The following is a 26508-nucleotide window of genomic DNA, read 5'->3' as shown; positions in this document are numbered from 1 at the left end:
TAAATGTGAATGTGTGAAGAAAGAGCAAAAACCACAGACTGCCGTTTGAAAAAACTTTAGTGTAACCATGGAAACAATGAGACACGTTTTGAAATTGCTTCCTGATTACAAAGATTGTCTATTTGCAGACGATGAGTCACAGCGCAAAGAGCATGAAGCCACTAAAGACGCTGAAGTTTCGGGCATCGTCGTAGAGACGGTAGCTGGCGGGCAGACTCAGGCGCACATGGTCGCCCGCCTCCAGCCCCAGCAGCACTCCATTGGCGACAGAGGCATAGCCGCCGTGGTCGTTGAGGTCAAGGCTGAAGACGATTGGCTGCTGGTTGCGGTACAAGGTGACGCCCATGTAGCCTTTCAAGAAGTCGGCCGCTGTAAAGCTGAACGCGTAAACGCCGCCGACGGGAGCCGTGAACACACCTGCGCACAGGGAAGGTTAGGGTGACGTTGTTGCGCAAACACACATACTTACACGTGTACACACACACATATAAACACACGTACACACACACACATATAAACACACATACACACACACGAATACCCACAGACACACACACATGTACACACGCATACACACTCGAGTACATACACGCAAACACACACATGCATCCAATGGTCACCTGAAGTCACGTCGTAAGCTTGGCCTACGTTGGTGAAAACCTTGGAGAAGATCAGCGTAGTTTCCTGGTCAAAGGGTCCCACTGACCCCGAGTCGGTGAGTGCGGCGGCGAAGGCCACCTTTGTCTCGCCTTGTGACGACATCGTTGACGTCAACACAACGCCCACCGCACACATTTCAACACACACCTTTGCCACCTGACCACGCTCACTGCACACTTCAACACACACCTTTGTCATCTGACCGCTGGCCGTGTTGCTCCAAAACATGCACGCGCAACATCAGCTCTGTGGCAGAAAAAACAGCACGTCAGCCACACACACACACACACACACGCGCGCACACACACACACACACACACACACACACACACACACACACACACACACACACACACACACACACACACTGACCTTCTGTTGTCGTCTTCAATACGTTCATCTTCTGATCAGTTATGTTCAACTTGTGCTGCAACACTGACACACACACACACACGCATGCACGTCCCCACGCACATATGCACACACACACACACGCACGCACACACACACACACACACACACTGACCTTCTGTTGTCGTCTTCAATACGTTCATCTTCTGATCAGTTATGTTCAACTTGTGCTGCAACACTGACACACACACACACACACACACACACACACACACACACACACACACACACACACACACACACACACACACACGCACGCACGCACGCACGCACACACACACACACACACACACACACACTCAATGATAATTACAAAAAAATGCCGCTAAAATTCTCGGGGACCCAAAAGGGTCCCACTCATAAAAGTGTTCAAAATAATTTATATATTTTTTCAAATAACTTTCAATCACTAAATCTCAAGATTTAGTGATTGTTTTCACAAGGCAAAAACACAAAATGTGCAATATTTCCTCAACAATAATGCCAACAACTCATAACAACATTGTTTTGATGGATTATTATTTTTAGAGCAATGGCAGTTTAAAAAGCATGCCATTAAAATTGTGGGGTATCCAAAAGGGTTCCCAATTAACCTGACTCTCGCCAAACCCTGGTAGTTCACTGAGCTCGACACAAGGATCTGGGCTCGAGTGCATTGCAAACTCCTTCCAGATAGCAAAAAATAATGAACCACTCAGGATCGTCGGGCGGAATTTCATAAATGTGACGTAGCGCCGAACTGACTGTTTGATTCAAACAGCAATGGCAGCACGGTGCGAGGAGTCGGGTGCTGACATTGATTCTGCTATTGCAACTGTTTTGCGACATCAATCAAATATTATTTATTTAAACGATTGAACAGAGAACGGTTTTGAAGGCATTTATTGGTGGCAAGCATGTTTTGGCTCTTCTTCTGACCGGGTTTCGATTTCCCAGCGCCGGTCTCATCAGCCCCACGGGTTGATTTCGATGTGAGTGGTTGAAGCAGCACGTCATTCAAGATGACGTGCAAGTGGTTTATCCAATCACATACAATGATTTTTTTTACAAGGCCCCGTCTTCCGAAATACATGTCCTATTGAGAACCCCCAGATCAATGTGTGGAGCTCAGCGAACGACAAGGATCTGGTGAGAGTCAGGTTAGTTCCCACTCATAAATGTGTTAAAAATAAGTCTTGTGTATATTTTTTACTTTCAACACTGAAGTATCTAGATACATTTCAGTTTAATTTGTCTATTATAAGATTTTATTATTTCTTATAATTCACCTACTCAGTGGCCTAGTGGTTACAGTGTCCGCCCTGAGATCGGTACGTTGTTAGTTTAAACCCCAGCCGAGTCACACCAAAAACTATAGAAATAGGAACCCGTTACCTCCCTGCTTGACAATCAGCATCAACGATTGGAATTGGGGGTTAAATCACCAAAATGATTCCCGGGCTCAGCCACCGCTGCTGCTCACTGCTTCCCTCACCTCATAGGGGGTGAACATGGGGATGGGTCAAATGCAAAGGACACATTTCACCACACCTCGAGTGTGTGTGACAAGCATTGGTACTTTGCTGGGCGAACCGGAACTTTTAACTTATGGTTATTTTTGTGTTTTTTTTATTGTCATTTTTGTTTTTTTTACCTTTTTGACATAGAAAACATTGTTTTTATATTGCAAAAACACAACATTTGCAAAACCCCCCAAACTTTTAAAGTGGACTATTTGATGTGAGGTACTGTAATTGGAGCCTTGAATAGGTCATTAATGTAATAATTTAATAAGTCATTTTTTAAATCATTATTTTTTGAGCAAGACAGTTTTAAAATGTGTGTTATTACAGTCAACATTACACCTTTTTCTTGTTAAATTTGACCTGTTTGCTCTTTTATTCCACATTTTGATGTTTTGTTTTATCAAAGTACAATGAGATTGATTCTATCCCTCAAACATCAATAAGAAGAAAAGGATTGGAAGTGAGGGACCAAGCCGAGTGACAAAACGATGGAATCGTGACAAAACAGCACAACATCTGGCTTTTCCAGTACTCTTCTTTATTGTTCTTGCTCCAAATTCCTGGGAATGCTGATGCCCATTGGAGTGAGAGATGTGTCAACTCGTGTATACTTATGTAAGCAATCACCGACTGGAAGTGTCCATATTTTCTTCAGGCAGTTGTCCTCATATACCTCCGAGTGGCCAAATAGTGGAGGTGAGCAGAGGGAGTTTGGCTTCTCAAGAAGGACTCGAAAAACCTCATTTATTTTCTACCACATGTCTCTTTTGGGGTTAAGCAGGGCTGGAGCCTATCCCAGCTGCAGTCCGGCAGACGGCGGTGTCGACCCTGGACAATTCCAAACATCAACCGGTTTTGGACAATCTCGCTACTGTGTGTGGAAGGGAAGGAGTTCTTCGGCATCGTCTCCTGAAGACTGACTGCCCAGTGGGCACCCGTCCTTAGTTCAACGTCGAGGTGAGGTTGAAATTACGTCACGACGTCACTCAACCATATCCCGACCAAATCACAACAATATGTTGCAAATCTGGTTTGTTTTCATCATTGGGGGACATCGTCTTTTCAACGTCGTTTCAACGTGTACAATTCAACTTGCCAAACATTCTGCGCGCATCGGCCATTTGCGACAGTTTTCAACGAAACCGTTGCTTGATGGCAGCGTGAACTAGAAGCCAAGCTTGTGCGCATGCGTGCTGAAGTACTTCCTTTCCAGTCCAGCAAGCAAGACTAAGAGCGAAGATTTGAATTGGAATTTGAACTATTTCACTGCAAAGAAAACCATCGACGTCCATAAAGATTCAGGTTTGTACCTTGAGATAATACTGGTTATTTATATCGATATAATTTTGGCCCTTTCACAAGAGGGTTGCAGGAAAACGTTTATTTTGACTGTATAAACTGGACCTGAGCAAAACATTTTTTTCTCCCCAAGCAGACAACAATTTTTTTCCCCACCTGCCCAAAAGCAAACAATTGTTTTTCCAGGCTAACACAAAACAAACAATTTTTTTGGGTTCTGTACCCATTGTCTTTTACAGCCGCGCCAGTCACTGTATTAATTTACTTCCTCTTGATTTTGATCTTCAAAACACCCGTCTGGATGGCAGTTAGGTTTTTCTGGCTCATTTTAATGTTTATTTAAAATGTTGCCAGTTTATTTTAAGTACAGGTACTTTTTAATTAGTTTGACTTGTTAGTAAGGCTTTGTCTCAAAAGGCAAGTCCACGGGTCGCCCATAAAAGGATCCATGTAATATTAAATGCTATGATCTTTACTTATTTTTTTATTTTACTGATAAGGCCAGTACTGCTATTACAAGAGCTTTTGTCAAGTATTGAAACTTCCAAATGGTTTCACTGTTGACCTGTTGGCCAACATGTATACTAAAATATATGACAATAAAATATCCAGACAGATTTTGTTGAAAGATGTTTTATGATTGACAATAAAAGACTGCACGGAGCGCAGAAAGTTTTGGGGGGTACAAAGTTTTTTCTCTTGGCACAAGAAGGCAACCAACTTTTTTTTTTTTTGCAGAGCTTACCGGAGCGAACTTTTTTTTTTTTTATATATATATACGTCAGGAGAACAAACTATTTATTTTTCAGTTTTTGCTAAACAACCTCTTTTTTTCCAAGAAAAAAAACATACCCTCCCCCACGTTTCATCTGGTCCGCACCTAAGTCTATGTACATGTACCACTACCGGTAATTGAAAAGCAGAACGTTAATGCAAGGCAATGTACCAATGATTTCAGTTTATGCATATGGAACGACACAGTACACTTGCTATGATACATATGATACCAAAAAGGATAATTTTTTGATAAAACTGTCCTTCCATGTGCAGAAATTGGAGACAGTGGAGGAACTACTCGACCTTGACGAGTTGATAAAAACTCAACCAAGCAAGAAAGATTTGCTGGTAAGTAATTATAACATTATAATTGTGTAGCTGTTTTTACATCGGAAATATTATTGTATTTAGATAGATATTTCAGGTTTTGAAATCGTGTAGATAAAACACGTGTAGATAAAACAGGCCCTATACTTGAATGTATGTATGTGTTTGCCAGCCCCTTCCCCAAATGTATGCTAAACACATTCTCTTGTATATTTGCAGACAGCCAGGCTCTCAAAGATTGGTGGATATGACTTAAAGAGCTGTTTAAGCACCAGCATGGACAGGTATTTTCCTCTTTCTCTTTATATGTATTAAAAATAGGCGATGTAAGACCCAAATTCTAATCTATGAATGCTAGATCGGGAATTATAATAATGCAAAAATCCGTACTTTTTGGCCTGCATGTATGACTTGCGTGTTCAATTTCAGGCTCATGACAAATGAATTAATGTCCAATCTGAACATGAAGGGGAGAGGGGGAAAAAAATAGCTTTGCCGAGACGAAGCTGCTCGATTTAGTCACAGGTGAGTTTGTGTGTGTGTGTTTAATAATTACATCAACTTGATTGGGGTAAATCACATGCACCCTTAATTAATTTGTATTCTTTTTGCCTGTCTACAGCTAGTGTCTTGGACACCCAGAAGGGGACTGAAACGATGGTCCATGATGCCATAAAAAATAAACTGAAATATGCCCCTGGACGGAAGGGAGGAATAGGATGGGCATCACAGGCTAAATAAATAATTATATCGATTGACATTCTCCATTTTCTTTGAACTTAATTTTAATTTTGCATTAACAGGATTCAGCCTGGAGCTATATATGCACTATGTTTTGTTGTCTTTAATTATATTTATATATTGGTTGATATTACGTTGATAATTGGTTGGTTGATCTTAGGTTGAAACTGAAAGTTGAATCAACGTTGAAACATTGACGTAGATTCTACGTCGGTATTTAAACGTTGATCCAACTTTCATTTTCAACCCAAATCCAACGTTATTTCAACACGGGAAAGTAACATTGTTTCAACGTTGATTAAACGTCTCTGTTAGGTAGAAACTGAAAGTTGAATCAACGTTGAAACATTAACGTTGATTCAACGTCGGTATTTAAACGTTGATCCAACTTTCATTTTCAACCCAAATCCAACGTTATTTCAACACGGGAAAGTAACGTTGTTCGAACGTTGATTAAACGTCTCTGTTAGGTAGAAACTGAGAGTTGAATCAACGTTGAAACATTGACGTTCATTCAACGTCGGTATTTAAACGTTGATCCAACTTTCATTTTCAACCCAAATCCAACGTTATTTCAACACGGGAAAGTAACGTTGTTTCAACGTTGATTAAACGTCTCTGTTAGGTAGAAACTGAAAGTTGAATCAACGTTGAAACATTGACGTTGATTCAATGTCTGTATTTAAACGTTGATCCAACTTTCATTTTCAACCCAAATCGAACGTTGTTTCAACACGGGAAAGTAACGTTGTTTCAACGTTAATTAAACGTCTCTGTGCCCACTGGGTGAGTTCCTCCTTGAAAGCAACTACATGGACTCTTCAGTGTAGAAGGGTGCAATCCCTGGATTGCAAGGAGCACACTTTTGTAGTCCCACCGGTCTTTCTTGCTGTGCTGTAGTTGCACCTTACTAAATCCTACGGGTCCATTCCACACAATCTATTTCAACTTGCGCTACACCGCCACCATGTTCCCAAGAAGATCAAAAACTTGATCCTGGATTATTATAATTACAGGTTCTGGCTGGGTAGGGTTAGACTGGCATCATCTTGAGAAAAGAATGTTAACAGGTTGTACTATCTCCGTTATCCTTTTGGCACTAGAGAGGAACATGGTGGTGAAGGCTGCTGAGGTGGAATGCAGATAATCCAGATGAAGTGTTGGACAGCCTCCTTTAAAAGCCTATATGGATGACTCTCCCATCCCAACATCAGTCAGTGATTGGGGAGACTCATCACATGAGCTCAGATTAGTTTTCAAACACTCCAAGTCATGGTCCATGGTATTAAAGAGGGGTAAGGTGGTGGATAAATTCCAGTTCTCTATCTCTGAAATGAAAATCCCATACGGTCACTAGTTTGGGAAAGCTCTTTGACTCCAGCTACTATTCAGAAGTTGACTGAAGAGCTTGGAGGGTGGCTCCCGAAGATAGACAAGTTTGAAAGAAAGCTCAGCAGCTTTCTTCCAAAATGGCTGAGCCTTACCCACAGCCTCAACAGGGCTGCCCTGTACAGGACAAGTAACACCCTGGCAGCTACCCTGAAAAATCGAAAGTGGCCCGCACTAGGGAAGCCCATCAAGATAGAGATTCTAGGGACTGCAGGATTGAAGTGAGGACAGGCAGGGAGTGGAGGGCAACAAAAGTACTGTAGGTGGCAGTCATTACTAAGGCAAAAGGCACCAATGGGCGTCTTAGTAACAGGAAGAGCAGGCTTAGGCTACTTCATTAAGTGCTAAGTCAGCCGGGCCTGGGGCAAAGAGAGAACCCCTTCGACTCCAGGAAGAGATCCAAGCAGGCTTGAAGGTAGAGCAAGTGGAACTCTGGCAGCAGGGAGTATTGGCTAGATAGGAGAGCTTGCACCGCGTCCGCTTCCTATTGCAGGCAGTCCTTAATGCCAGCAAACCTTCATGTGTGTGTGTGGGAGTGTGGGGGGTGTGGGTTTTGGGTTTGTGACAGATTCCTCTCTCTTTGCTCTGGTAGATGCTCCTTAGAACATCTCCTCAGCTGCTACCCAAAAGCCCTGGCTAATGGTCACTTTCGCTGCACTATAACCTGCTACTCGAACCAGCCAATATATATATATAATAATACATGAGAGAAGAAGATGATATTGAAATAAAAAGTACCAGTGTGAGTTTTGTTGAGGGTGTGAGTGAGTCGTGCCTCCATGTTGGAAAGTTGCTGGGCCTGACCTGAAGAAGAACAAGAGAAAAGTTTAAGGGGACGCAGCTAATCTTATTAGGGCAGAGCTAATCCTTTTTGGAGATGAAAAGTAGAAAACACAGTTATTCCTGGAAAACCTTGTATTCTTGTCTTTCAAGTTTGTGTGAGATGCAAGTTAATGTACTTTGAATACATGAATGATGTAAAAAAGTATACACATATTCTAATGTTAGCTTTGTGAATGCTGCTCGTTTGCCTTAACTGTGATTTGTGCATAACCAGGTAATGTTGTTGTCAAATGTTTGGTCTGATAAGTAGTTAAGTAAATGAAGTACTTTGAAATACTTTGTACCTTTGTCCACTTGTCTCACTGATTAGGAGTTCGGGTTCAGACTCGGATGTCAGCGGCTTAAACGATTATGCATGTATTGAAACAGATGGTCGGAGTATGGAGGCAGATAGCGAAAACAAAATTGAAGAAGAAATTGAAGCTATTGAGTGAATAGCTATTGACGCTATTCGGCCATAGCATGGGTGTACCTAATGAAGTGGCCCATAGCATGGCTGCCTTATTAGCATCGCCGGTAAAATGTGCGGACCAAATGATCAGGACTTTCGCATCTTGTGACACTGGAGCAACTTAAATCCGTCGATTGGTAAGTGTTTGTTTCGCATTAAATGTGGAATATAGTTTCAAATGTACATACAGCTAGCGTAAATAGCATGTTAGCATCGATTAGCGTAGTGTGTTAGCATCGATTAGCTGGCAGTCATGCCATGACCAAATATGTCTGATTAGCACATAAGTCAACATCATCAACAAAACTCACCTTTGTGATTTTGTTGACTTAATCGTTGCAAATGCATCTGCAGGTTATCCATACATCTCTGTGTCATGTCTGTCTTAGCATCGCCGGTAAAATGTGCAGACACTCTGGCAAATTCAATGGGGGTCCGGCGGCAGATTTCTTGCCAGTGGTGCAACTTGAATCCCTCCCTGTTAGTGTTGTTACACCCTCCGACAACACACCGACGAGGCATGATGTCTCCAAGGTTCCAAAAAATAGTCGAAAAAACGGAAAATAACAGAGCTGAGACCTGGTGTTTGTAATGTGAAAATGAAAATGGCGGGTGTATTACCTCGGTGACGTCAGGTTCTGACGTCATCGCTAAAAGACCGATAAACAGAAAGGCTATTAATTTGCCAAAATTCACCCATTTAGAGTTCGGAAATCGGTTAAAAAAATACATGGTCTTTTTTCTGCAACATCAAGGTATATATTGACGCTTGCATAGGTTTGGTGATAATGTTCCCCTTTAAGTAAGTAAGTAAAGTACTTTGAAATATTTTTATCTATGTGTCTCACCGATTAGTAGTTAAGTAAATGAAGTACCGTATTTCCTTGAATTGCGCCAGCCCTGAATTACTGCCGGGTCAAACTCGCTTCGCAAAACAATTAGCGCATGCTTAGTATTACCGCCGGGTCAAACTCGTAACGTCACGGGTGACATTTCCCCTGTCATCATTTTCAAAATGGAGGAGGCTGATTTTTTTAATAATTTGAAATCGCATAAAGGGAAGAAGATTAAGAGCTATTAAGTAGGATTTAAGGTCCAAGCTATTGAATACCGGTATGCTAAAAAGAACAGTAAGCAGCTATGTTTTATTAATATACCTGTGGAGCCGACGGTCCAACAGACAAGCAGGGCATGCTAGCTGTAGCCCTCCCCAAGATGGCGGCGAGGAGTAGTGGAAGAGCAAATTAGACTGAGGTTTTATTGAAAAATAAACTAAGTCAAACTGCTCAAGCCATGTCCTTTCTTGGTAGTCCTGGGAACCCGCAAGACGACTGCTTAAGACCGTCACAATATCGTAGCTGCGTGTGTTAAGTATGAGTCATTAAATGACTCCCGCCTCCTGGTGGTAGAGGGCGCTAGTGTTCCTTCTTGCGACTATCCGGCTGCAGAAGAAATGAAATGAGTGACCTGTATTGTGCTGGGACGGATATGATGCGGCGGGTGCACGGCGGACCTGTTAGGATCTAACACTCCTATGCTGGTTATGTAAACAACCGGGCTGAAATAAAGCATCTTCCAGTCCTAAATACCCAGTGTATTATTTATACAAGAACTAACACTTCAGGTTGGCAGCGGTGGGATAAAGAGATCACCCACGGAGCAGAACGGGAGGGGGAGTTGTCCGAGGGTAATTCTGTCGTTGCCCACACCCGAGCTAACTGATATCAGCGGTCTGATAGCAGTTTTCTAAACTGGACTTTCCATCATGACAGGAGGTAATAGGAAGATCTCCATCGAGACAGAGATACTTTTAAAACTGAAGAAAGATAAGGAATACGGTACTTCTATAAACAAGTTATCAATGCTTTTGACCAGAAGGAGCTGACATGAATTTCATTTATAAGTAAAGGTAAGACCATTTTTCATTTAATTTTTTTTAGCTTTTATTTAACCAGGTAAAATCCCATTGAGATCAAACATCTCTTTTCCAAGGGAGACCTGGCCTGCTTTTCATGAAGGTATCCTTACTTCACAGTCAAATTTTTACTACATGCCTTTGGTAAGCGCAGGAGTGAGAAGAGGTTTTAAAATAATTAGCGCATGCTTACTTTTACCGCATGCCTTTGGTAAGCGCAGGAGTCAGAAGAGGTTTTAAATTATTTAGCGCCCCGGCGGTAATTCAGGGAAATACAATACTTTGAAATACTTTTGACTTTTATCTATGTTTCTCACTGCTTAGTAGTTAAGTAAGTAAGTGAAGTACTTTGATATTTGTTGTACTTTTGTGTACTTGTCTCACTGATTGGTCGTCAAGTGTTAGTAGTTAAGTAAGTAAGTGTCGGAACCAGGCGACACCGGCAGACCCCAGTCTGCCCCTTGTCCTGATCCCCCAGGACACCTGATCTCGCGATCATGGGAGCGGTCCTGAGCTAGGTTGGACAACCTTAGCCCCAGGCAGGTTTACCAACCCATGGCTAGCCCTGTTGCCACCCTGCTCCTGGACCTGGTAGCACCACTCTGACCCGGGAACCCAAGATTGCTAGCCCAGTGCCCTTCGAGGGCGACTTTGAACTTTGTAGAGTGTTTTCGGTGCAGTGCGACCTAATTTTTCAACACCAACCCTTAGGCTTCTCATCCGATTTTATTTTTGTGCTACTGACAGGACCGGCATTCAAGTGGGCCACTGCTGCCATGGACAGAACCGTGGGCCTGGGCACAAACTACGTTGCTTTCCGGGCTGAGTTCCAGGCGGTGTTCGACCACCCCAAGGATGGGGGGGGGGTTCCGCACACTTGCGGCTGACAGTGGTTAAGACGACAGAGCTCTGCAGAGCGCGTTCCATCGTGGACTTTCTGAGCAGATTAAGGATGGTCTGTTGAGGATGAGACCCACACCCTGCAGAGCCCTCATCAACCTAGCACTCATGTACGACCAGAGACTTTTGAAACGGGCTACTGAGAGAGCTTATGCGACTGCCAACCTTACCCTTGCGGTTCAACACCGTCCTGCCGACCCGACCTCAGGCAAACAACCTTTCCCTCCACCTGCACTGATAACAACTCCTGAGCCCATACAAGTGGGGAGAACACGCTTGGCGACTGAGGAGAGGGAGAGGAGATATAGGCAGCGTCTCTTCCTCTACCGTTAAGACCAAAAGATCAGGCTCGCCAGCATAGGGGATCCTTGTGAGCCACATGTCGTGTCCCAAGAAAGAAAGAACCTTGGCATTTTGTTTCCCGCTACACTAACGTAGAACACCCAGACTGTGCATGTGGGGGCTTAATTGGACTCTAGAGAAAACGAGAGTTTGATGGACTACGGGTTTCACCTAGCATTTTGGAATTCCTCTTGTGCCCTTGGACAAGGATCTTCCCGCTCAAGCCCTGAATGGGCGCCTGTTGGGACCCATCAAACACCGCACGGATCCCCTGTCCCTAACCCTGTCAGGAAACCATGTCAAAACTATTTGTTTCTGGGTGATGGAAGCTCTCGTCGCTTCGTTGGTCCTCAGGAGATTCCGGACTGCCTTCCCAAATCCTCGACCCCTGCTTGGACACAGACCTTGTTGCTTCTCTCCAGCACCCGACTGCTTGCCTGCCCATGGACTGCCTTCTCGCCTTGCACCGTTGGTCTGACAAAAAATTAATCCAATACGCACATACAACAAACTCTAGTAACATTCACATGGTTAATTCTATACGTCGTTTTGCACCTATCACTTAGGGTAGGGGGCTTCACGGTGGCAGAGGAGTTAGTGCGTCTGCCTCACAATACGAAGGTCCTGAGTAGTCAGGGTTCAATCCCGGGCTCCGGATCTTTCTGTGTGGAGTTTGCATGTCCTCCCCGGGATTGCGTGGGTTCCCTCCGGGTACCCCGTCTTCCTCCCACTTCCAAAGACATCCACCTGGGGATAGGCTGATTGGTAACACTAAATTGGCCCTAGTGTGTGAATGTGACTGTGAATGTTGTCTGTCTATCTGTGTTGGCCCTGCGATGAGGTGGCGACTTGTCCAGGGTGTACTCCGCCTTCAGCCCGATTGTAGCTGAGATAGGCACCAGTGGCCCCCGCGCCCCCAAAGGGAATAAGCGGTCGAAAATGGATGGATGGATGGACTTAGGGTAGGATACACATCCCTCCTACTCATCGAGTTCAATAAACCTAAAGTCCTGTGGCCTCTCCTTGTATATGCAGTCCCAGTAACAACAGTGTAATCCTTTGAAAGGAAGATCAGCAGCTTTCTGCGGAAATGGCTGGGTCTTACCCGCAGCTTCAACAGTGTTGCTCTGTACGGGACAAGCAACATCCTGCAGCTACCCTTCTGTGGGCTCACTGAAGAATTCAATGTGGCATGCTCAAGAGAAGCCCTACAGTACAGAGACTCCAGGGACGGCAAGGTGTCATCAGCCGGGATTGAAGTGAGGACAGGGAGGAAGGAGAAGGCAGAAAAGGCAGTGGAAGTGGCTGAGTCACGCCTTAGGCAAAAAGCACTGGTTGGGGTCGTAGCAACAGGGAGAGCAGGCTTGGGCTACTTCCCAAAGAACCAAGTCAGCCAGGCCCGGGGCAAACACAGACGACATCTACTCCAGGAGGAGGTCCGAGCAGAATTGGAAAGAGCGAGTGGGCAGGGTAGTGGGGCTCCGGCAACAGAGGGCATGGACAAGATGGGAGGGCACGTTGCAGCGCAAAGTCACCTGGTCGAACATCATGCAGGCAGACCTCCACCTCGTCCGGTTCCTCATGGCAGCAGTCTATGATTCCCTCCCTAGCCCAGCAAACCTCCATGTGTGGGGGGAGAGCGAGACACCCTCCTGCTCCCTTTGCTCCGGAAGAGGCTCCTTGGAACATCTCCTCAGCAGTTGCCCAAAGTCTCTGGCTGATGGTCGCTATCGCTGGCGTCATGACCAGGTACTCAAAGCAGTTGCTGAGAGCATAGCCTCAGCCATCAGCACCAGCAAGCAACATCATGCTCAAAGCTGGAGAGAGACCTTGCGCACGTCCAAAGACAACAACAGGACTCCTTCACACAGCCCCTGATTGACAGCTACACGTTGACCTTGGAAAACAACTGAGGTTTCCCCCAGCACATTGTAAAAACATCTCTACGGCCAGACATGATCATCATTTCAGAGGCTTCAAAACATCTTATCATGCTGGAACTAACAGTGCCTTGGGAGGAGCGGATTGAGGAAGCCAACGAAAGGAAACGTGCCAAGTATCAGGAACTGGTGGAGGACTGCAGGGGCAGGGGCTGGAGGACTTTTTACGAGCCAATAAGAGTTGGCTGCCGTGGCTTTGCAGGACGCTCCCTCTACAAAGTGCTTGGCTGATTGGGAGTCACAGGGGCGGCCAAAAGGAGGGCCATTCAATCCGCAAGTGAAGCGGCAGAGAAAGCCACGAGGTGGTTGTGGCTGAAAAGGGCAGATCCGTGGGTTGCTACTGGGACACAAGCAGGGACTTGCTCACCCCGGCTGGGTCGCCTGGATGAGGGTGTCTGATGTTGCGAGACCCGAAACACCCAATGAAGCCAGGTTACATCACTGATGATGTGTCCCAGTGAATCCAGGAGATGTATCTTTCAAGTGAACTGGTTCCTGCCGTGGTGTCGTCACTTTTCCCCGCCGTACATAACAGAAGTACTTTAAAATACTTTGTACCTTTCTGTACTTGTCTCACTGATTAGTAGTTAAGTAAATTAAGTACTTTAAAATATGCATGTGGCTACGGAGCCGCGGGTTGCCGACCCCTGATCTACAGAGATACAAAGAATTGCTATTGCAACATCCAGTAGACACATGTAGAAGAGCTGTTTCTTTCATTCAAAAATTTCAGGTTAATTTGTTTACTTAGCAAACTCATCCCGCGGGCCGGATAAAACCAGATCAGGCCCGCGGGCCGTACGTTTGACACCCCTGGGTTAGAGCGATCATAGAAGATGGTTGTCATGAATATTAGTTGATGGTGTTGGCCCTGCGATGAGGTGGCGACTTGTCCAGGGTGTACACCGCCTTCCACCCGATTGTAGCTGAGATAGGCGCCAGCGCCCCCCGCGACCCCAAAAGGGAATAAGCGGTAGAAAATGGATGGATGGATGGGTATTGTAATGTTTGTAATAGTGGCACATGTACCTTTAAAAACACGCAGACAATCCAATAGGAGTCCACACAGTCTTTGCCACACAATCCTATTTAGCAGTTACTTTATTATGTCATTCACCATTGATGTACTTTTATACTTCCTTGCATTATAGCCAGTAACAGTAAACATTGGGATAACACAATATTGAGATTATTTTCAATGATGGGAGAGAAAATTAATCGCAACAACTGCAGTTTTAGTACATGAGTTTATTCATTTATACAGGTTATAAAAATAATTTGTTTTAATCATCCTCCAAACTGGTATTCACGTGTTTTGTGTCATTTCTTTTTGATTTGTTGTTGTCCAAGTCCTCCTCCTTGATTGCTCTGCACAGCAAAACAAAATAGAAAAGCTAAACACATTAATAATTTATAGTAAAACATTTTAAATAACATGCAACCATACACAAAAAACAGCAGTGGCTGATATCGCTACATTGATGCACACATTTGAAATATTTCATTATTCCGGACACACACTAGTAGAACATAATTAGGTCAACTTCTCGCGGTCTGAAAAAGTGAATTAAGAGATGTAAGGCTTTACTTCCAAGGTAGAGAAAAGCTCTGGGCACAAAGTCGTCGGCAGTAGCCGGATAAATGTCTCCCTCGGGGTAAAGACAGAAGTAAAGGGCACGGAGGACCCTCAACAATACAATAGTGGAGGTGACGTATTTGAAAACAAATGTTGATCACCACGTCTGCTTTTAGCTGTTTTAAATGAATAAATAAAGATATACTCACATTTTAAAGTTGCTCTTTCTGCTCTGCATAGCGCAGCCATGTTGAAAATGATTTTCAGAGTTCAGTGTGCAAAGGATCTTGGGATATGAAATGAAGTGAAGTGTACCTTTCTGCTAATAGGAGAAAAGCATATATTTGTCGGCCGACACTTGGAACTTTTTTGAATTGGGACAGTCTTTATGCACTGCCATGATGTTGGGGCCCCAAAAATGTACACTGCTAACGTATATTTAGCATCCTTGCTAACATATCTGATGTGATGGGCTAACTAATTAGCATACTTGCAGTGTTGTTGTAGCTGTCAGCCAGTTGCACTTCCATGCTGGAAAGTTGACTGGATTGGACTGAAAGGGGAAAGAATAGATTAGAACTGCCTGCTCCATTTAGAACCTTCAAGGACCTCACCTGACTTGGTCCTCCTTAAGTCCTCCAGCAGGTTCTCCAGCACACTGAGGCGCACCTTTACACCTGCGCACAAACAGCTCACTAGTGCTTCATCCTCTTGCACACATGCACGCACACACACACACTACACACTACACACACACACACACACACACACACACACACACACACACACACACACACACACACACACACACACTTTACACAAACACGCACAATTAACAGGGACGTTTTTGTCATGAAAAAGAGAGGTTTTTGTGGTTGGTGCACTAATTGTAAGTGTATATTTTGTTTTTTATGATGATTTAATTAAAATAAAAAAATTGAAAAAAATATATATTTTTTTATAATAAAAATGAATAATTTTTTTTCTGCGGCCCGGTACCAATCAGGCCACGGCCCGGTACCAATCGGGCCACGGCCCGGTACCGGGCGCCCGGTGGTTGGGGACCACTGCGTTATATGACGCATAAACAACCAACTGAGAAGGTGCCTGGTATGTTAACGTAACATATTATGGTAAGAGTCATTCAAATAACTATAACATATAGAACATGCTATACGTTTACCAAACAATCTGTCACCCCTAATCGATAAATCCCATGAAATCTTAGAAAATTTGACATTTTACGGTAATGTGTTAATAATTTCACACATAAGTCGCTCCTGAGTATAAGTTGCACCCCTGGCCAAACTACTGTATGAAAAAAACTGCCACTTATAGTCCAAAAAAATACGGTACACACTTTTCCAAACACCACATTCAATTTTCTTAATTCCTAGATTATTTCCAAAATTACACACTTCCGTCAAAGCATATGCCCATTCATCAAAATAAAGCAATGCAGTTTCAAATGATAATACACTATTGGAGTGAGTTACCCAGAAAAAGTGATAAATACAAAACACATTTGCAAAAACTCCAATTTTACTACAAGAGATCACATGTTTGAGGCATTTTGCCCGACCTTTTCAGCATATGTGATGAATGATTACTGAACTTGACAAAATATATTGGCAAATCCAAAGCAATCATCATTGTTTACTTTGAAGTGGGCCTATATGTAAGGACCTAAAGAGAAAGTAAAAATATCCTGTAATCTTTTCAAGAAGTGCTCAACAATGATGTTGCAAACTGCAAATATTTATTTTTACCACAGTCAGTAAAACAAACAAAAAAAAAGTAACAAGTAAAAAGTAACATCACAGTAGTCAACAATGACATGCTGTACAAATTAAAATCCGTGACAAATAAAAAGGTTTGAAAAAAAATCTGGAGATAGATGACAATGACAGTAAAGAGTATTGGCTACATGTGCTGACTTAGGAAACGGCAGCTCTATGAAAGAACATACTCAAAAACCTCAGTTACTGATTCTAATCGTCACCTGCCCGTCTAGCAGGATCAGGCCATAGTATATCATCCACATCACGTGCAAGATGGGAAAGTGTGTGTAAAGCATTGTGTGTAATACATCGCAAAAACTGTGAAGCATAGTCTCTGCCTAATATTAGGCAAATCTGCACAATGGTTTTGTTTACAGTGTGTAGACTTCTGTTAACTGTGTGAAAATGTAAAATGTAATGTGTAAGCAATTGGAAAAAACTGTACACACACACACACACACACGCACACACACGCACACACACGCACACACACACACACACACACACACACGCACACACACGCACACACACACACACACACACACACACACACACACACACACACACACACACACACACACACACACACACACGCACGCACACACGCACGCACGCACGCACACACACACACACTATACACAAACATGCACACACATTTACTATACACGCACACTCAACCACACACTGTACACACCCACACTATACATGCACAAATTCACACACTCTATCCCGCACACACTATACACACATTACACAAACACACATGCTATACACACGCGCACACACACGTGTGTTTACCTTCACTTTGTGCTCGTGTGTGGTTCAGTGAGGTCCCCACAGCGGCTGTAAACGAAACAAACAAACACACACACACACACACACACACACACACACACACACACACACACACACACGCACACACACACACACACACACACACACACACACACACACACACACACACACACACAATCTGAAGTTGTCGCCATAGAAAACAGACGATGACAATTGGTTGTCGTCACAACAATGATTAGCGCTGACTATAACAGTTTTGGTATTTGACGTAAAACTAACAAGTGCGTGGTCCATTAGATCCAACTTTTGACACAAATACTACATAGTACTTTTTTACTACAAATACTACATAGTTATTTTCATTGCAAATACTACACAGTTATTTTAATACTGCGTAATACTTTTTTACAACAAATGCTACATATTACTATTTACTACTAATGCAGTGGGATACAAATACTATATAGAACTCTTTACTGCAAATACTACATAGTAGTTTTACTAGAAATACCACATAATACTTTTTATAACAAATACTAGATATTTAAATTTACTACTAAAGCAGTGGGACACAAATACATGTGTGGAAGGTGCGTGGTCGACGTGTCCCCTGCGGCTGTGAAGCAACGACAGGTGAGGAGATTTCTCAGCTGGAACGAGTTGTCTAATCAGCTTTCTCTTTATCAAGAGCGCTGGAGACCATGAGAAAAAGAGAAACCCGGGAGGAGAGACGCTCGCAAAACAAACCATTAACTAACCATTGCTGAAAAGCAAAGAAAAGGCACAAAAATAAAAAGAGTATTGTATCACTTGACAGCTGGGGTCCAGTGAGTTATTCAGCCGGCACGAGAAAGTGCTACATTGGCGCCGAACTAAGAGAACCAAAAACGGAAGGAAAATGACTGCTCCAACTCCCCTGGAAGCGCTTGGGAGAGTGCTGGCGGCGGTGTCAGCAGCGAGCCAACAGCAGACACAGGTATTACAGGCGGGCGGGGGGGGGGGCACCAAGCGCCAGAGGGAATGGATCCATGCAGCGCATGACGGAGACAGAAGACCCGCAAGCTTTTGTTGACATCTTCGAGGCCACCGCAACAGCATGCGGATGGCCGCAAGAAGAGTGAGGGGTGAGGCTGTTGCCGCTCCTTGCGGGGGAGGTGCAGCGAGCGGCGCTCAGCCTACCGGCGGCGGTCCAAGTCCAGGTGCAAGAACTTAAAAGAGCATTCTTGGACCGGGTCGGCAGCACCGCGGAGGACAATTGGCGTCTGTTCCGGTCATTGAAATTGGGACCAGAGGACCAGCCATTCGCTCTCGGGCAGCAGCTCCGGGATGCGGCCACATGTTCGAGCTCATCCTGCTGGAGCAATTTTTGGAGGCAATCCCGGCACGTACCTCGGCGTGGGTGAGGTACCACAGGCCACAGAGCTTGATTGAAGCACTAACCCTGGCGGAGGATCACCTGGCGGTACATCGAGACACGCGGAGAGAGGAGGCGACCCCAAGACCGGCAGAGAGACCCCCACCACCCAAAGCAGCACCACCAGTGGAGCCCCGTTCCAGACCGGCAGGAGCTACACCGACCCACGAGCAGGTTTGACATCCACACCAAACAAAACAAATATATACACACCACCAGTATCATCACAGGGGGGTTGGGGGTGTTATAATCGTGCCTCTGCTCCTTTCTTTCAGGGTACCGGCGCTGCTGATAGGGGGCTTCCCCCGCAGACGGCACCGCAAGCACCAGGGCAGGTGTGTTGGAGGTGCGGACAGCCTGGTCACATGAGGCGGGAGTGCTCCGCAATGGAGGTGGGCAAGGTGATACGGGTTGCCGGGCCTCCGGCCCCCTCCCCCGATCCAGGGGAGACGTATTGCGTCCCGGTAAGGGTACAAGCAAGTACACACCAGGTCATGGTGGATTCGGGTTGCAAACAGTGCATGATCCACCAGACCCTGGTTCGACCCGGGGCGTTGAGGCATGCGACACAAGGGGGAATAAGGTGTATACATGGGGATGTGCACACGTACCCTATTGTGCCTGTAGAAATCTGGTATAAGGGACAAAAACATACTGTGAAGGTTGCCGTAAGCGCGCACCTCACGCACCCCATGATTTTAGGAACAAATTGGCCGGGGTTTAGCCATCTAGTGGGACAATGTGTGGGGATGCGTTCGCGGACTGTAGGACAGGGGAGTATTCGTGCAGTACTCAGTGGCGACGCGGGTCCATCCGACACTGCCGAGCGGGAACCGGCGGGGACTTTGCGAGAAGCCCCCCTGGCCCCCCATTGGCAACCCACGGAGGATTTTCCCCTTGAGCAATTCCGTGATGAAACTTTGCGGCCTGGGACCACGTGGATTACATCGACGGTCAGCTGGTGCGCCCGGGGTAAACCGTGGGTATTCCCCCACTTTGCCATTATTAGAGATTGGTCATACAGAGTGAGCCGTGACACTCAAACGGGCGAGGAATACACCCAGTAGTTGGTGCCAAAACCCCGGCGGGAAATGGTTTTCCTGGCGGGGCATTGCAATCCCCTAGCAGGCCACATGGGTACGACAAAACACTTAATCGGGTTATGGTCCGGTTCTATTGGCCGGGCATCCGGGCAGACATACGCCGATGGTGTGCCGCCTGCCCGGATTGCCAGCTGGATTTGACCAAGGGCTACTGGGAGATTCCCTTATCACCAGAGTCCCGGGAAAAAACGTCTTTCTCCACTCCGGAAGGCTTATACCAATTCGTGACACTCCCGTTTGGTTTGTTCGGTGCGCCTGCCATGTTCCAGCGCCTCATGGACCGGGTGCTGCGACCCCACACTGCATACGCGGCTGCCTACCTGGATGACGTTATCATGGGGTATGATAAGACACTTAATCGGATAATGGTCCGGTTCTATTGGCCCGGCATTCGAGCGGACGTGCGCCGCTGGTGTGCGTCCTGCCCGGATTGTCAGCTAGTCAACCCCGCGGCCACCCCTAGGGCTCCTTTGCGGCCACTACCACTCATAGAGGTCCCGTTTGAACGTATTGGTATGGACCTCGTCGGATCATTTCATCCGAGCACCCGGGGATATCGCTTTGCGCTAGGTCTGGTGGATTACGCAACGCGCTATCCCGAAGCAGTACCACTGCGCTCCACCTCTGCAAAGAGTGTAGCACGGGCACTGTTTTAAGTTATCTCCCGAGTTGGAATCCCGAAAGAGATTTTAACTGACCAGGGCACGTCCTTTATGTCACGCACATTAAAGGAGCTGTACGGATTATTGGGGATCAAATCTACTCGCACCAGCGTTTACCACCCTCAGACAGATGGGCTGGTAGAACGGATGAATAGAACTTTGAAATCCATGATCCGGAAGTTCTTACACGAGGACAAACCAAATTGCCATAAATGGTTGGATCCCCTATTGTTTGCAGTGCGGGAGGTTACTCAGTCCTCCACAGGGTTTTCCCCGTTTGAACTGTTATTCGGCAGGAAGCTGCGAGGGGTACTGGACCTAGTTAAGGAAAGCTAGGAGGAAGGTCCAAGTCCCAATAAAAACGAAATTCTGTACGTCATGGACTTGAGAGCAAAACTCCACACATTGGGACACTTATCACGGGAGAATTTGCTCCAAGCCCAAGAACGTCAGTATAACAAGGGGACGCAACTCAGACAATTTTCACCGGGAGAGAAAGTACTTGTATTCCTCCCAACATCCAGCTCTAAATTACTCGCCAAGTGGCAAGGACCCTTCGTGGTCACACGACGAGTGGGTGACGTGGATTATGAGGTCCAGCGGTCTGACAGGGGCGGGGCAACCCAAATCTACCACCTCAACCTATTAAAAGGGTGGAGGGAAGCGGAGCCTGTCTCCATGGTGAAGGCAATAGCGGAGAACGAGGAACTGGGGCCGGAGGTTCTCCCCTACCCCCGGTCCTCCCTTCTCCGCTGTGATGATAATCTGACTCCGTCACAAAAAGCAGATGTGGTTAATTTACAGCAACATTTTGCTGACGTGTTCTCCCCCCTGCCAGGCCGCACGAACCTCACCCAACATCACATAGAGACCAGCACAGGCGTGACGGTGAGGTCTCGGCCCTATAGGCTACCCGAACACAAGCACAAAGTAGTTCGGGAGGAATTAAAAGCCATGCTGGAACTGGGGGTAATAGAAGAGTCACACAGTGCATGGTGCAGTCCCATAGTTCTCGTAGGGAAGAAAGATGGGTCGGTGCGATTCTGTGTGGACTACCGCAAGGTAAATGATGTGTCACGCTTTGATGCCTACCCAATGCCCCGGGTTGACGAGCTCCTAGACCGGTTGGGCACTGCTCATTTTTTTACGACACTGGATTCAACTAAGGGTTACTGGCAGATTCCCTTGTCTCCAGAGTCTAAGGAAAAAACGGCATTCTCCACTCCGGAAGGTTTATACCAATTCGTGACCCTTCCGTTCGGCTTGTTCGGTGCGCCCACCACTTTTCAGAGACTCATGGACTGGGTGCTGCGTCCTCACGCTGCATATGCTGCCGCCTATCTGGATGATGTCATCATCCAGGGGAACAACTGGGCGGAGCATGTGCAGAGGGTGGGGGCGGTACTCGAGTCCCTGAGGCGGGCGGGGCTCACCACCAACCCGGCGAAGTGCGCGGTTGGACGGTGGGAGGTACAGTATCTGGGGTACCACTTGGGGGAAGGTCAGGTGCGGCCTCAGATAGACAAAACTACGGCAGTTGCGGCCTGCCCGACCCCGAAGACGAAAAAAGAGGTGAGGCAGTTTTTGGGGCTGGTGGGCTACTACCAGAGGTTCGTCCCCCTGTTTGCGGACCTGACCAGCTCACTAACTGACCTCACCCGGAAGGGTGCTCCAGATCTGGTCCAGTGGACGGAGAAGTGCCAACAGGCATTCAAGAAGGTGAGGAAAGCACTTTGTGAGGAGCCAGTACTGCACATGCCTGATTTTCCCCCCCCATTTTGTTTGGAGGCGGACGCGTCGGGCAGAGGGCTGGGAGCTGTTTTATCCCAGCAGAAAGAGGGTATCGACCACCCCATCCTATATATCAGCAGAAAGCTGTCAGAACGAGAAAGCCGGTACAGCACGGTGGAGAGGGAGTGCCTGGCCATCCGATGGGCGGTCGGTGCCCTCCGCTACTACCTGCTGGGACGCCCGTTCAGCCTCTGCTCGGACCACAAGCCTCTCCAGTGGCTCCACCGCATGAAAGATGCCAACGCGCGGATCACCCGTTGGTATCTTGCTTTACAACCCTACCATTTCAGAGTGATCCATAGGCCGGGAGCGCAGATGGTCGTGGCGGCCTTTCTCTCCCGCTCTCAGGCGGGGCGGGTGGGGGCGGAGGGGAGGGTGGGGGGTTGCGGCCGGACGATGTCCCGGCCTAAGGCTGGCAGTGGAGGTATGTAGGGGAGGATTGTGATCAGTGCACTGTTGGAGTGAAGGACAGCGACCCCGTCTTGGTGACTGGAGACAGCACACCCTCAGACAGGGGCGTGGCATGTGCTGGCTGAGAGACACAGCTGTCAGATGATTAGTCGCGCAGGTGGTACGTGTTAGAGTAATCATCTGTTGTCCTTAACAGTGAGCGGCCGGGCGCAAGGAGTTTGATTTGAGACCGGGGAGATGGAAGCAGACACTGGTGAACAGAAAACAGAGCGACTGAAAAGTCGATGCATTGTGGATGTGTGAGCAATCGGAAGAATAAATCTCCTGTCAAACCCGAACAACTGGCTTCCAGTGTGACTGTGTGAGTAGGAAAGCTTACAATTACAATTTGCAATTTGATAAAATAGTACTTTATACTACTAACATTGTGTAGTACTTTCTACTAGAAATACTAAAGAGTACTTTTTACTACAAATAATACATAGTACTGGGATGTGTTGAATTGGTGGAGGAAATACTTGGAAGACCTCCTCAAGAGTCTATGGTGGACTCTTCTATTTCTGGGTCTGATGTTGCCGAGGTAGTTGAAAAGCTCCTCGGTGGCAGGGTGGATGAGACCCGCCAGGAGTAGTTGTCGTAGTTGACATGACTCTGCAACATTGTGTGGACATTGGAGGCGGTACCTCTGATATGGAAGACCAGAGTGGTGGTTCCTCTCTTTAAGAAGGGGAACCAGAGGGTGTGTTCCAACTATCTTGGTATCCGACTCCTCAGCCTTCTCAGTGATGTCTATTCAGGTGTACTGGTGAGGAGGCTACCCCGGATAGTTAAACTTTTGACTCAGGATGAGCAGTGTGATTTTCGCACTGGTTGTGGAACTGTGGACCAACTCTATACTCTAGGCAGGTTCCTTAGGGTGTATGGAAGTTTTTTAACCACTCTACATGTGTTGTGTGGACTCAGAGAAGGCATTGGACTGTGTCCCTCGGGAAGTTATGTCGGTAGTACTCAGAGCGTATGGAGTAACAGAGCACCTGATTGTGGTGGTCTGCTCCCTGTGTGATTGGTGTCAGAGCTTCGTATACATTGCCAGCAGTAAGTTGGACCCGATTCCAGTGAGTGTTGGACTCTGCCAGAGCTGCCCTTTGTCACGAATTATCCGTCAGATAATGTTTAAGATTTTTTGCAGATGATGTGGTCCTGATGGCTTCATCTGGCTAAGAATTTCAGCACTCGCTGGATTGGTTCGCAGCTGGGTGTGAAGCGACTGAGATGAGAATTGCACCAGTCTGATACCATGGTTCTTGCCCAGAAAAGGGTGGAGTGTCATCTCAGGGTTGGGGAACAATATCCTGACCCAAGCAGAAGAGTTCAAGTACCTTTGGGTCTCATTCACAAAGTAATAAAGACTGAAGTGTGAGATGGACAGGCAGACAGGGCATGTCTGCAGTGATGCAAACCTTGTTATGAGCTGTCGTGGTGTAGAGGGAGCTGATTTGGTAGTCATAGCTCTCAATTGACCCATCGAAATACGTTCATACCTTCCCCTCTGGTTGTGAGTTTTGGATTATGAACGAAGGGACTAGATCTTGGTTACAGGTGGCTCAAAGTAGTTTCATCCGAAGGTTGAGAAGCTTGTTTTGGGAGGAATACGTAGTAGTGGTTAGAGTGTCCGCCCTGAGATAGGTAGGTCGTGAGTTCACACCCCCTCATCCCGGGGCAACGGATGCCGAGTGGATATGGTTCACAATATGAGATTTGGGTCCATAGGGAGATCCGCAGGGAGACCTCTCACAAGTCGACAGGTTGGAGCACCGAGACGTCACCGACTGATGTATAGAGGAGTGGTCCAACCCGTGTCCTGACTTCGGTGGCTCCTCTAGTATGTAGACAAGTCAGCAGGGCAGCAACATCACCAACTGATGTACAGAAGAGTGGTCCATCTTGGGTCCCGACTTGGAACATATCTGATCCGTGAGCACCTGATAACCTCTAAAGTACTCGTACTTGAGTAATTTTTGGCTACTTTACCCTCTTTTGACATAATCTAACGATTACAAAGGAAACAGTCAGGGGACTTTACTGCAACGACAAGCTAACGTCATCAAAATGTTTTGGGTTGGTAAGGAAACCACATAATCTAGCAGACCTCCAGAGTCCAGACCTGTGTGGTTACCTCTGAACTCTTGTAGATGGCGCTCTCCTCTCAACACGCTGTCTTCTAAGTGGGACACTGTTTGGATCTGTACTGTAACCATGGTAACATGATCAAATGACGACTATCTTATTCCGCAGCTGCTGATGATGAAGAGGAACCTGTCAAGTTGTTCTCCACAAGCTGCAGGCGAACATCGAGCGAGGTCACGTTAGAACCTGAAAACACACAAAGCCGTCAGGAACCACGCTGACGTCTCTGATGTCATGATCACAACCTCTGACCTTCCAATACATGGACTGTCGGGGACACGGGTGGTTCTGAAAGGTACAAAGTTTGGGACATCAAAAGTCAAAGGTCATCAGCAAGAAGAATGACTATCTGGATGGGACTCTGCCTTGTGTCTTCAGCTGTTTTTCGCTGCAAGACAACGAGCTGACTCACTTCTTGTTTCCCACGACACGTCGCCCGGTCCACCTGTGTGCAGACTGGAGTTCAGATGACCTTTGAACTCTGGCTGGTCTACTAGAAAGAATAGAACAGCATGCGAGGAGGCTTTTGCTAAAAACCCCCACAAGAAACAGGAACCGATTCAGACCTGAAGCCTGCCTCCCCATATCCTCCACGTGGCAAAGTCGAGACATGACCGCTGAAAAGACACATGTGACACTTCACGTCTTCTCTGATTGGTTGGTCTTTAAAATGATGAGGTTCACCTGTGGTCTTCCTCCTCAACTCATCCACCACACGCTCGCTCGCCCTCAACCTCGTCCGCAGAAAGGGAACATCGGCTGCCAGAGCTGGATATTATAAATCAATTAGTCGATCAATAAATACCAGTCAATCAGCTGATTGGCTCACCTGACATCTTCTTCAAGTCCTCCAAAGAACTTTCACTGGTGTTCAATTTGGACCTCATCTTCAGAACTTCATCTGACCACAGCACAAAAACCACTCTGGTTATGCCACTACTCTCACCTGTGGTCTTTTGCGGTCTCTAACTGGACTCACCAGTGGTCTTTTGTGGTGTCTATCGGGATTTACCTTTGGTATTTTGTGGTCTCTAACTGGACTAACATCTAGTCTTACCTGGTTTCGAACTGGACTCACCTGTGGTCATAAATAGTCTCTAACTGGACTCACCTGTGGTGTTTTGGGATTTCTTACTAAACGTACCTGTGGTCTTTTCTGGTCTCTAACTGGATCCACTTGTAGTCTTTTGTGGTTCTCTAACTGGACTAACCTGTTGTCTTTTGTGGTCTCTAACTGGACTAACATGTGGTATTACGTTGTCCCTAACGGGATTAACATCTGGTTTTA

The 26508-nt window shown here is 46.3% G+C and overlaps 1 protein-coding gene and 1 long non-coding RNA gene across 6 annotated transcripts in view; one reads left to right on the top strand and one right to left on the bottom strand.

The window, feature by feature from the left end:
* Nucleotides 1-39: 39 nt before the first annotated feature.
* The window catches only part of LOC133549461 (uncharacterized), a 36757-nt gene continuing 10288 nt past the window's right edge, over nucleotides 40-26508 (bottom strand). The window contains exons 2-16 of one of the 4 annotated variants that reach the window (XM_061894892.1): nucleotides 26050-26121; nucleotides 25905-25988; nucleotides 25787-25837; nucleotides 25633-25713; nucleotides 25473-25508; nucleotides 25350-25406; nucleotides 25210-25281; nucleotides 17656-17700; nucleotides 15691-15753; nucleotides 15567-15629; nucleotides 7848-7913; nucleotides 1187-1249; nucleotides 850-906; nucleotides 621-749; nucleotides 40-417 (exon numbers count right to left, since the gene is read on the bottom strand). In XM_061894892.1, coding sequence (XP_061750876.1) covers nucleotides 137-417; nucleotides 621-749; nucleotides 850-906; nucleotides 1187-1249; nucleotides 7848-7913; nucleotides 15567-15629; nucleotides 15691-15753; nucleotides 17656-17700; nucleotides 25210-25281; nucleotides 25350-25406; nucleotides 25473-25508; nucleotides 25633-25713; nucleotides 25787-25837; nucleotides 25905-25988; nucleotides 26050-26121 — 1220 coding nt within the window. In that variant the 3' untranslated portion in view covers nucleotides 40-136. The remainder of the gene's footprint in view (nucleotides 418-620; nucleotides 750-849; nucleotides 907-1186; nucleotides 1250-7847; nucleotides 7914-15566; nucleotides 15630-15690; nucleotides 15754-17655; nucleotides 17701-25209; nucleotides 25282-25349; nucleotides 25407-25472; nucleotides 25509-25632; nucleotides 25714-25786; nucleotides 25838-25904; nucleotides 25989-26049; nucleotides 26122-26508) is intronic. The other 3 variants (XM_061894893.1, XM_061894894.1, XM_061894895.1) reach the window with 3 other exon arrangements.
* LOC133549499 (uncharacterized) lies at nucleotides 3746-5988 on the top strand. Of its 2 annotated transcripts, XR_009806093.1 has the most exons (5): nucleotides 3746-3878; nucleotides 4926-5000; nucleotides 5199-5263; nucleotides 5409-5504; nucleotides 5602-5988. It is a non-coding gene; the product is annotated as an uncharacterized LOC133549499 (long non-coding RNA). The 2 variants fall into 2 exon arrangements; XR_009806092.1 differs by lacking the exon at nucleotides 3746-3878 and having other exon boundaries at nucleotides 4745-5000.

The sequence above is a fragment of the Nerophis ophidion genome, linkage group LG03 (genome assembly GCF_033978795.1).
Source record: "Nerophis ophidion isolate RoL-2023_Sa linkage group LG03, RoL_Noph_v1.0, whole genome shotgun sequence".
Lineage (NCBI taxonomy): Eukaryota > Metazoa > Chordata > Actinopteri > Syngnathiformes > Syngnathidae > Nerophis > Nerophis ophidion.
This window is presented reverse-complemented; position numbering and strand designations above follow the sequence as displayed.